Source organism: Anopheles darlingi, chromosome 2, assembly GCF_943734745.1.
Source record: "Anopheles darlingi chromosome 2, idAnoDarlMG_H_01, whole genome shotgun sequence".
Classification (NCBI taxonomy): Eukaryota; Metazoa; Arthropoda; class Insecta; order Diptera; family Culicidae; genus Anopheles; species Anopheles darlingi.
Genome location: NC_064874.1, coordinates 93,824,402 through 93,836,901, shown reverse-complemented (window position 1 = coordinate 93,836,901; position 12,500 = coordinate 93,824,402). Strand labels below are relative to the sequence as shown.

Below are 12,500 nucleotides of genomic sequence, written 5' to 3'. Positions count from 1 at the left end.
GTTTCCTCCATCCTAGTGAGACTGTTTTCTTCAACTGACGAACTGCGGCTCAATCGTTCCACTTCCTTCGAAGATTCCGACAGTGGTACAACCGGAACCACTAGTACTTCTTCTTCAAAATGTACCCGCTTTTGACTCTCATCTATATCCTTTGAAGACAAAGTATCGTTTTCCTCCAGAGCAGAGGTTGGCGAAGAATTGGCGTCATTTTCTGGCTCTTCAACAATTACAAATTCCTTCAGTGACAATCGTTCCACTTCTTTGGCCGATTCTGACATGGGAACAACGGGAAGAACTTGAACCTCTTTCACAAAATGCACGTGCTTGTGAGCATCGTCGACGACCGGAGCAATGGATGATTCCTCTTCAATCGTCGACGGGATCTCGTGACCATGCGCATGCACCAGAAGATGCTCTATTTCTTTTGGAGACTCCGATAAAGGTACCTCCTTTAGAATTTCAAGATCTCTAGAAAATTTCACGTGCTTCTCATGATCCGTGGCTAGAGCTATTGGTTCCTCTAATGGTTCCTCTTCCACGTTGGAATGCTCCTGCAAATGAGCTATTTCTTTTGGTGATTCCGATAGGGGAATCAAATTGAGTTGTGATGAATTACTGGGTTCACTCTCTGTCGATTCCTGTTCCTCCAAAACATTGTGACACTTTTTCTTATTCCTGTTCCTCTGTTTCTTAGATTTGCTTGGCGTTTGGTCGCGTTCTAGTGGCTCACTCTTTACTTCTTCTAAGAATGGTTCTTGTACATTGTCCTTTTCAGGTTCGTTTACGATGGTCATGCTTTGTGAATCAAAAGATTCATCAATTTTCAGAGGAATGGTGGATACGATCTGCTCGTTAAGAACAGATGAATCAACTCCATCCTGACTGTTGCTTCCGACTTCCAGCATGATTGCACCATCGGCCCCATTTGGATCTTTACACGCAACTATTTCATCAGAAATCTGCTCTGACGCAACAGACTCTGTCACAATTTTTGTTTCTGCAGGTACCGTTTCTACCAAGGACGAAGTCGGTTCAGCTTTTTTAACCAGCTTCTTTTTCTTTTTCTTAGCTACATGTGTCTCTTTCGGTTCCATTTCTTTTTTAACGGAAATACACTCCACCTCCATTGTTGGTTCAGACATAACAATCGGATCGTGACCGTCCTCACTAAACGGTATGCTCTCTTTGTGCAAATTTTGTGCAACAACCTCAGCATATAGCGGTCCCGTTTGCCAAACGCTGCTCTGCACAGTCGTTTGCACTGTGTGTGCTGTATCTGGAGTATCCATTATGCTCACTACTTCCTCCTTTATTTCCGGAACAACTGGTTTAGGCAATTCTTTCTTTTGCTTTTTCTTTTGTTTCTTCTCCTTTGATGGCTGCTTTGCACTACCTTCTGGCAAATTAACACTTTCCACAACAGGCTCTGAGGACACATTCGTCACTGACACAACATCAGAAATTGGATCATCGGATGCTTGCGGGTTAGTTGTTAACACAATACTTTGTGCTAATGTATTAAAAGTGCTTGACGAGCTTTCTTCTTCATATTCGTCATCAGCCCATGAACTACTTATTTCAACTCGTTTTTTCGTTGTATTGTTGTAGTCAATAAAGTCCTGCAGATCTTGGTCATCGGTCAATTCGACTTCAACGACGCTTTCCTTACGTGATAATGAGGGATCGTTGTAAGGTTCTGCATCTTTAGGTTGAACGTTTTCTACTTTCTTTGCAGATGCTTTGTTCAATTCCGAAACTAGGCTAACCATCGGTCCCTGAGCTCTTTCCTCAGCTAATCTCTTACGCTCTGCTTCACGTCCCGCGACCACCTCTGCATAAGTCTTCTTTCCCTTCAGCTGATCCCAAACATTTACAGGCGATGGTTCAACTGGAATGGCGTTCGCAGCACTAGGCAATGGTGCTTGAACGGATTCCTTGATAGCTTTAGTTCTTTTAGACTCTTTCTTCTCTTTTCTACGTTTTTCTTTCCGTTCGAAAAGATCGCCCGTAGCTTCTGGTTCTTTAACAGTTCCCTTTCGTGGAATATTCACCTCAACAAGCAATTTTCCTTCTACAATCATTTCTCCCTCATCCAGTTGTTCCACAGAAGAGCTCGAAGACTCTACCATAACTTCACTGGATTCAATGCTTGATATTCTCACTTCAACCCCACCGCTCTCAATACCACATTCCAAAGGAATGTTAACGATTGAAACATCTGATTGAGAAACGGACTGTTGCAAATCGGATACCAGTGGTGCAACAACATTATGTATAACCGTTGGTTCCTCCTCACTTTCGATTGACTCTTGACGATTCTCTATCAAAAACAATTCCTCTGAATCCTGCAAATGTTTTGAATGAGCTTCATAATCAGTCGAAACTGAATCTAGCTGCTTCGATCCATCTGTGCCCATCGGTACCGGTTTCGAATCGATAACAACCATAGGCTCTGGAAGATCACTTTGCACTTCTTCTCCAACTATAGTGCACTCAATCACAGTTCTTCCAACAACTTCGTACAAAACCTCGGTTTGCTCTTCTACAGTGCATTCAACGATGGAGGTAGCTACATCAGTGGGCAACGGTTCAAATTCCGCGGGCAAACATTTTTGAGAAATCTGCCCTTGGAGGTCAGTTTGAGTTACATCCTCTATTTCAGCCGCAACGATATTCAGCTCTTGAATGTCTTGTGTAAGTTCTATTAAACCTTTTGATATTTCTTCTAAATTTTCCTTGTTCGATTCTTCGGTCAAACGACGCAGTTCTAGTTCTTCATCGTTTAGAACAACCTCATCTGATTGTTCCACTAACAGTAGCGCTGCATCGCTCACTGTACAAACTAACACTTGTTGATCAATGTCCACTGTGTCATCATTGTCTTGCGGTATTTTCTCTTCTACCTCCGATATTTCTTCAGGGGCAAAAGTGATTTCGGCCGCATCTACAGCAATTTTATCTCCAGAGGGCTCCAACTGCTGAGATTCAGACAAACGACGAAGTTCTAGTTCTTCATCATCTTGAACTATCTCTAACACGGCTGACTTTTCTACTGGTAACAGATTTACATCCATTTCTGGTCTAGTTTCTTTTGTCGGAATTGCCATTGATGGATAAGCATCACTCTGATAAACCACATCTTCCTTCTTTGACGCTTCGGACAATCGGCGAAGCTCTATTTCTTCATCATCTAAAACCGCCGTATCCGATTGTTGCTCTGGCAACACTTCTATTTTCTTCTCCACACAAAGCAGCTTCTCTTCAACAATGGTCACGGATTGATTGGCTTCTTGTGAAAGCTGTTCCAAGCCAGCAAGCGCTGTTTCTTCTGTTAAAATAGTGTAAGATGGATTTACATTAAATTTACCATCAGCACACTCCAATTTTGAAGCCTCAGATATACGACGAAGCTCTTGTTCTTCATCGTTTTGAGCTTTCTCGAGAACACCTGCTTGTTCCGAGGGTACCAACGAGTGTTCAGACGATGTCCCTATTACCTCAGTAGTAGTTACACTACACAGATTATTTGCTTCTTCTAACTGCACACACTGTTCTGCACCTTCGCTATCAGCAATACCAGTATCATGTGCCACAAGGAGCACATCTTTTGTAGTTTCATTATCCGGTTCGAATATAGCCTCAACGACTCGATTCTTCTCAACCATGCATTCATTTTCAATAGCTGAGATTTTTTCCTTCGAACAATTGCTCAATACATCGGAAACCTCTTGAGATTCTTCCAATGGCACTACTAATTCCCTATCGCGTTGCTGATTTGCATAATATTGATCTTCAGCGTTATGAAGCGAACGCAAGTTGTAATATGGCGCAGCTTCGTAGTACAACGCATTAAGTCTCATAACCGATTTAGAAATATGCGCTACAGGTTCAGCTTCTAGTACCACTTGAAGGTTTTCACTAGCTGCTATCGAGGAAACGGTTGCCGAAGGTTCCTGCACAGGCCGTTTTTCTCCATGATCATGATCGTCTGTTTTTTCTTCGGCTTCTAAGGCAACATTCTGAAGGTCAGAAGACTCTGGTAGTACAGTGGTCCTCGTTAAGAGAGCATATTTCATCTCACCCTCACAAAGCTGTTGAGCATTGTAGTACGGAACCGTCTCATAATCCCATGGATTATGTTTAACAGGATTCTTTTGCAGAGGACTCTCGAGATTTTCTGGCGTGGCCACAGGCAAATCAATAGAAACCGATGATGCACTTAATGCCATTTCCGGTACCAAATCTGATATGGATTCCTTTGGTACCTCGACATCCGAAACCAGTAACTGAAGGTTTTCAACTTCTGGTTGAACGAGTTGTCCCTTCAATAAAGCATATTTCATTTCGCTGTTGCGAAGTTGATAAGTGTCAAAGCTAGGAGCAGTTTCATGAACCAAAGGATTTTCTACAAATCCGAAAGCATCTTTCATCAGTGGATCTTCGCCAGAAGTAACTGACTGCTCAGTAAGTACTGATTCGTTATTGGCAGTAAGTTGATCATGGACGATCTCCAGCTTCACGCCCTCAAGCTTCTGTTGTGTTACATCCAGAAAAACACCTTCTTGTGCAGAAGCCAAGATTAATGCCGTTGCGTCAGTTTGTTCAATAGCAACTTTCTCTCGATCCACTTGCTGTATAGTCACGTGCTCTTCTGCACGATCCCGTTCATATCTTTGTTCAGCGTCCCTCAGTTGCCAACAATTACTAACGGAACTTGCCAACCCTTTCATTACCTCTAGCTCACTATCAACCTGACGAGACTGGTCCCGCATAACTATTAATTCCGACTCCTCCGTATCGATAACATCTTCCAAGGGACCTGTCAATTCCTTTCCTTCTCTGAGCACTGCATCCACCCGTAGTTCGGCGTCACTGACTACTTCCTTCGAGGATTGTGCCGGTTCGCACACTGTCTCCTGATGTCCTTGCATCTGTTGATACGCGTTTTCAGCCTCACGCAATTGCCATACGCTAAGGTACGATTGCTGCAATGTGCGATAAATCTCTTCCAGCTGTTTCTCTTGTTGCTCAGTCGTTGCCATCACCACCACACCATCGTCACCACTTTTAATGCTCAAACCATCCATTCTCTTTTGCTCCACCACTTGGTCTGAGACGTTCACCACCGAAGTTGCCGGCATAGGTTGCGATTGCATAATCGCTTCCTCAGTAATTTGATCCTCGTCAACCGAAGCCGCCGGTGACGTCGACATCCCCACCACCGTTGTTTCCGTTTCGGCTGCGCCACTCGTAACCGCTGGTAACACAAAATGCTGTGCGTAATGCCGTTCTGCATCGTGATACTGCCAATAGCTGTAAGATGACACATTGTCCAGCTCAAGGCCCGATAACGTTACCGATGAAACACTGACCGTCTTGCCATCCTCTGAAAGCGATTCGGAAGCTGCTGCTTCAGATACTGGCTCAACAAATGATTCGTTGTGCTTCGATTCATCTGCTTCAGAATTTTGCACCGATTGGAGCGCTTCCTGTTCGACGATTTCTTCTCGCATACTTCGATCAGCCTCCGAAAACACTGAATTATTCAGTACAGCCTGCTGATCGTCATCGGTAACGATGCTAACGATTGGTTCACTCTCGTCAACCACTATCGTCGCATTTGGCGTAACCAAATGCTCTTCCAAACTACGATCTGCTTGCGAAACAATTGATAGATTGGCTTGGTTCTCAGTTTCGCTCGTCACGATAGCAGTGGCTTCCGATTGTTCTCTTATTTGATTCACATCTGAGCTATGATCTGCCTGTTCCGTCACCGTCGTGATAGTCTGCTCTACTACTGTTGGGCTGGTGTAGATTTCATTGATTTCTTCCTGTTCATCCGATTGAATGTAGGTGATAGTGGTTGTACGATACATGACCGAGGTGGTCGTCGTGGTAAAGATTTGTTGAGATGATTCTTGCGTTTCTTTCAGAGTCATCTCTCCAGCGACCTCGGTTGATGAAGGATGTTGTGCTTCTGTTGCCACGACCATACTCAACTGAACATCGTCCGCACTGGGCAACGAAGCCTCTTTCTCCAGCACATCCACGGACTGTGTCTCGTACACAACGGAAGGAGCTATATCCAGCATCGACACTTCCGTGGCTATCTGCCCAGGAAGATCATCAATCTGTACGGTCTGTTCGTCTTTGGGTGTTTCTAGCACGATCGGCTCCAACGGAACCACGTCTATCGTCACATCCTTAGGAGCGATTTCTATTCTTTCCGCCGTTACTTTGGGCAGAGATAGCCGTATGTTTTGAATAGGCTGAAGCAGGACTTCCTCGTGAGTGATCATGGAAATTTTCTGTCGATTATCGCGCCACCGAGAGTTTATCAGTATACGTTGCACCGGATCGTTATCTTCCTTGCCTGTATCCGTCGACGTATCTTGATTGGTGGAAGCTGACCGCTGTGTGGTTGTTGCTGTTGTTGTCGTTACACTCGATACCGAAGTTGTGGCAGCTACGTTCGTCGGTGATCCCGTTGTCTTTCCATTATTATCTCCACCATTACCCAGCAGATCAGCATCCGATGGAATGCTTTCGAGCTTTGGCATGAACTTGCCTGCCTTCGGTCGACCATTTTTATCCTCCAGATTACTTTCCATCATGCGTTTCACCGGTGAACCCGTCATGAAATCATAATCCTCAAACACCAGATTGCTTCTAAACTCTTTCACACTCTTTACCGGGCTCTCGGGAAGGTTGACTTCGAATGTGGTTTCCGGCGGTTCACATGGGGTAACGGCTACCGACTCGTTTGCCACCGTCGGAACTGAATTCTGTCGATCGAAGTTTATACCAACGATGATCGTTTCTATCTGTTCCTTAGTTATGCTTGAACCTGGCGATGTTTGTTCACGCGTTTGGTTCGGATTCGGTTCAACGGTTTGCACTTGTTTAGCTTCCGTCACTGTCTCCGCTTCAAACACCTTTCTTTCCTCCTCAAGAAACGCGGCCATACTAGCGGCATCGCTCTTTCTGATCTTCTTAAACTTATCCTTTTGTTTCTTCTTTTGTCCCTTCACTGGCGATGAGCTGACGGCTTCTGATGCTTTAATCGGTGAAACAGAGCTAGCATTTGCGGCATCCGATGGTTTGGGATCCCTGTCTGCCTTTGGTATCGTATCAGCCTGTGCCTTTGCTTCAGCCACCAATGATTTCGCTTCTTCTGTTGGGCCCTCGTGCAATCCATGCTCTACCTGAGGGTCTTGGCTGTGTTCCAATTTTTTGGCAGGGGGAGCTACAGCTCGGCTCATTTCAGCAAGGAATGACTCCTCTCGTGCATGCATAAGATCAATCTCTTCGGCCGTTGGCTCATGAACTGAACTACCTTGGGGTCTACAATCAATGACTTCCTCCTGCACCGCTAGATCTCTTGAAGGTTTGGTTGCTTGCATTAGCGCACTTTTGTTAGCATCTAAAGAACCGGTTGGCTCTGGTTTAATCTCGATCACAGAAGCATTACCACTTTCATCTATGTTGCTCATTTGAGAAAGGAATGATTTTTCGCTTGCCTGTATTAAATCAATATCTTCTGACGTTGGAGAAGCAAGATCGTCGGCCGTCTTTACATCTGTTTCTGTCCCTTCAGATTTCAGATTCAGATTCTCTCTGACCGTCATAAGAACAATCTCTTCCACAGTCGGATCAGTTCCTGCATTTATCTGAGATTTGCTAACTGCATTATTTGCAACTTCTAGTCCAGAGTTTTGTAGGATTTCTGCTACGTTCTCGATCATCTGTACACTATCAGCAACGACAGTAGTGCTCATTTCAGCCAAAAAACTCTCTTCTCTAGCGCTCATCACGACGATTTCTTCCGGCGTCGGTTGTAGCATTGCTTGTTTTTCGGAGTCATCCTTCGAACCTTTTGTTTTACGCGATTCACTTGCCGCATTACTTGACTCAATCTGATGCGCCATCTCCGCATCATCAATGCCAGAAACTGTGCTCATTTCAGTTAAGAAGGACTCTTCTCTTGCCTGCATTAAATTAATTTCTTCTGCTGTTGGGCTAGCAATGTTTTCAGGGATCTTTGCTTGTGGTTCCACCACAGGTTGGATACGCACTTCAGCTTCATCAGTCTGCGGTTTGCTCAACTCAGCAAGGAAGGCTTCCTCTCTGGCATTCATAAGCACTATTTCTTCGGCCGTTGGGTCAACGATTTGTTGCTGTTCATGCTTAACATCATGCGCAGATGCTTCTCTCGCATGCATAAGTGAAATCTCCTCTGAGTTGGCATCTTGATCAACGGTTACCGTTGGCTCAGGCTTGGTTTTGCCAAAAGGTTCGTTTGGTTTCGCATCCGAGGGAGTCTGCGGTTTGCTCATCTCAGCAAGGAAGGATTCCTCTCTGGCATTCATAAGCACTATTTCTTCTGTATCTGCATCTCGATCAACGTTAACCGCCGGCTCAGTTCTAGTTTCGTCTAAAGAAATCCCAGCTTTTGCGCTATCATCAGTTGTGCTCATTTCGGCTAAGAAGGACTCTTCTCTTGCCTGCATTAAATCAATTTCTTCTGCTGATGGACCAGCTAGAATGTCAGTGATCTTTAATTCTGGTGTTGTGTCAGATTGGGCACGCATCTCAGTTTCATTAGAAGCAATCTGGCTTTTGCTCATCTCAGCAAGGAAGGATTCCTCTCTGGCAGTCATAAGCACGATCGCCTCGGTCGTTGGTTCATGAACATCCCATACGTTTCGTCCTTGATCCTGCACTTCCATTGAGCCAACCTCTGATGTCTTTTCCACCTTCATAGAGAGATCTGCATTTTTACTGTCCAGAACCTTTTTAGATTTCTTGTTTTTAATTTTCTTCTTTGTCGGAGGACACCAGGCATTTGACGCCTCATTGCTCGAGGGTCCTTCCTTGTTTTTCACTCCTTCTTTCTGTTGCACAACCACAGTGTGTGTTTGACGATCGCCTTCTTCTTTTACCAATGATGGCTCTTCCTGCTGAATTGGAACATAGTCGATGTGTGATTCACGTTCAAGCATTACAGTTTGTGTCGTTTCCGATATTACCGTTGTACTATAAATTACGGTTCCATTACGCTCGACACTTTCATACTGCTCAGAGCTGATCTTCTGTTCTGGACCTTCCTGTGAAGCAGTTTGCGTTCCGTCTTCCTGTTCCAATATGGAAGCCGACTCAACACATGGCAACTCAATCGATGTCACCGTCAGTGGTTCATTCGGTGAGCGAAGATCGACGACAGAAACACTCTTTTCCTTTGGCGAAACCACTTCGATCGTAGAGATGTTCGTTCGATCCTCCTGTATCACGATCGGTGCTGGCTTTTTGTGAGACGTTGTCTTTTGCTTCTTCGTTTGCTTAGCATTCTTCCGAATCTGCTGACGTTGCGATCCCTGATCGAGCTGAATCTGCGTTACATAGTGTTCCTGTTGAGCCGCTTCCTTCGTTTCCGTCAAAACATTCACCGCTTCCACAGAGGTTTGCGCTGATTCGTTAACATTGATCGTTATCTTCGTTTCTGCACTGGCGATCACCTCCGGTTGGTCGGTCAAATTTACCACGGACACCGTTTTCATTGGGCTTATTTCGGATTTTGTCACTACGATTTCGCTCACAAACACTTCCGGTTGCTTTTGCTGCTGCTGCTGCTGCTGCTGCTGCTGCTGCTGATGTTGTTGCTGCTTGCCGGACGAACCTTTCGGTTGATCCTTGCCCGGCTTTATCTTACTCTTTTTCGCCTTCTTGTAGACTGTGTTTTCGGATGTTTCTCTTTGTTCGGATGCTATGACGTTCACGACGCTTGCTGGAGCTTGTGCATCACGATCAACACGATTGTACTGGGTATCCTTGGGAGTACTGTAACTTGCACTTTGTGCTGCTCTACCAGCCTTCGCTTGAACTTGCTGGGATTGACTAGATTTCTTAGGCACTGCCTGTTGTTCACTATGCACAATGTTCACTCGAGATACCGTACCACCACCGGTACGAGAATTACGTGAGCTAGATCGCGATCTTGGTCCCGTGTTGGAATAAGGGACTGCTAAGTTGGCTCCTGCTCTGCCAAACGATTCTTGCGGACCACCAACTCGAGTGGATGCAACATACTGCTGCTGCTGCTGCTGTTGCTGCTGAAGACGCCGTTGATTCGATGCAGCTATTTCTTTCAGAACCTCCGCGTAGGTCTTATTGCCGACTAACGCGAACTGTTCTACCTCACAGGAACTGTAATCCTCACGTAAAACAGCATCCGGTACATCGATGTTGCTCATCATCACCACCGGTTGAGTCGAGGTAGAGCCAGCAATAATCGTGGTTACTTGTGGGATCGATGGTTCCACCAAAGGTTTATACGCTGAGCGTTTCGGTGGTTTGGGAGATTTTGGCGGGTCCATTCTACGGGATCCACGTCCAGTTTGATCCTGCTTAGAAGCGACCTGGACTGCAGCAACAGGCTGTGCCGTTGGTGTATTCGATTGATACTCATTCGGTGCCAGATTGACGAGGGTACGAGTGGTATGATGGGGATGGCCGGCAAACGTAGTAACGACGGTGGGTTCGTTCACGACCGTGGAGTAGTAAGTAGTGGTGGCGGCATGTGGTATGCTCTGGGATGCAGGTGGTAGCGATGTTGCTTGATGTGGCGTAGACTTGATCGATATCTTGGTAACATTCCTGTTCGTACGATCGCTCTCGATCTGGTACTGTCTTTGGCTGCGCTGACGACGAAGCCCGGCGACAACTTCTGCATACGTCAGATCACCGTCACCGCCGGTGCCACTACTGCCCCACACGGAAGCGGCTGGCTGTGACGGTTGCGATGTGACGATGCTGCTGATCGATCGACCACGATCAGCGGTTGCTGGTGCCGGAGCTGTGGAGAGCGATAGTGCCGGCTGCGATGGGGAGTGTTCTTCCTGCTCGCAACATTCTACGCTCCAATCGAACGGCATCAAACGGTCCTGAGTGATGGAATTTGCAATTTATTTTTCGAGGAATTGTTTCAAAGGGGAATGCGAGAAGAATATTTGGTTGTGGTTTTGATTTGGCAGATGATGATAGGCTTTTCTTGTCGTAGTTTTAGACGTTGTGAGTTTAGACAGACACAGATAAGAGAAAGAGCGAGATAGGCAGACAGGCAGAGGCGAAGGTGGATAATAAAACGACGAAAGAGAGAGAGGAAGAGAGGCAGAAAAATTGAAGAACCCGCGCGCACAAGAGAGGCCTCTAGGAGGCGAATAGAGCGAATACATGTTTCCCATTACACGCTAAATGCAATATACATTTTAAAGATACCTAGCTCTACTCAATTATTTTCTAGCCTGTTTTATCACTTCTAGCTAATCAATACCGGTGAACGACGAAGACAAATGTAAGGAAAGCCCTCCCACAACCGTCGCAGATGGTAGAATGGTTGGCGGTTCCCGAATGGTGAATGCCCGACACAAACAGGATAAATTTGTGATAAATAATTGAATATACTTTATTTGGCACGCACTCAAACTCTCAAACAAACGCTTACAATAAAAGTATGTAATGTAATGTGATCGACACTCAATCACGAGTCCATCGAACATAGATCCTGCGTACACCAGACGCAACGGGATCAGACTTGTGGGCAGAACCGAAAGTTCCGTTAGAGCCACAAAAACCTGCAACCGGCTTCCGGTCTCCGAGTTGAGGCATTACGCTTAGTCCGGTAAATACTCCGAGGCGCTACGGATCGGGTGCACCTCGGCGTAATAAAAGTTTTATCTTATCATTCAACTGATTCATCTGTGACTGCAAACCTCGAATTCGCTCGCGACATTCCTATGCGCACCAGGAATTAGTCCCACACCGAGGATCGAAATGAAAGGGCGGTGATGGTGAAGTCGAGTGATCGGCAAGGTAGCGAGAACCCAATTTCCCGGATGAGCGATGATTTAATGGTAGCCGGCAGACGGTGGCAGCAATATTTAGTGGTGGTAACGGTAGTAGTAGTATTATTGGTAAGTATTGATTGAGTTAGTAGGATCGATCGAGGATGGTAATTAGTGAAGTGGTCAATGAGGTGCGTGAGGATGGAAAGTACATCGGGGGTACGAGACCGAGAGCGATTTAAGACAAAGAAAAGGTAAAAGAAAAGGATAAATAAACCAATGAAGATCAATCCCATCGACAAACAGAAGGCACCCCAACGTAACTGAAACACTACAAACAAAGACTACAAAGATGGGCTGGATGATGATGAAAATGATGAGATAGTGTACCTGGGCACGGCGGTACCATAGTGATGCCTCCTGTCTGATTTATTAATTTTTACTCGTGCTCTTCATGCATAATCTATTCCAAAATCATATGTTGAATCAAATGTTCACTTTCTACACAACAAAACATCAACCAATCAATCAACAGAGATCAGACAAGAGGTATACACCCGGTAGACGCTCCTACATAAAACTGACAAATGAAAACGGTAAGCGGATATGCCACTCAGAAGTGTAACTGAGTACGATCACCAATGATAGGGCAGTGTGTAG

At 45.4% G+C, this 12,500-nt stretch overlaps 1 protein-coding gene across 8 annotated transcripts in view; it reads right to left on the bottom strand.

Moving 5' to 3' along the window:
* LOC125950077 (muscle-specific protein 300 kDa) overlaps positions 1-12,500 on the bottom strand; it is a 74,377-nt gene that overhangs the window by 16,897 nt on the left and 44,980 nt on the right. For 6 of the 8 annotated variants that reach the window (XR_007468696.1, XM_049677679.1, XM_049677681.1 and 3 more), the window contains one exon: positions 1-10,940. This exon is cut by the window's left edge and continues 1,735 nt beyond it. The exons of 1 other annotated variant lie outside the window; for it this stretch is intronic. Coding sequence is in view for 6 of the 7 variants with exons in the window: in XM_049677679.1 (XP_049533636.1) it covers positions 1-10,940 (10,940 nt within the window). In the remaining variant the exon portion in view is untranslated. One more of the 8 variants, XM_049677686.1, reaches the window with a different exon arrangement.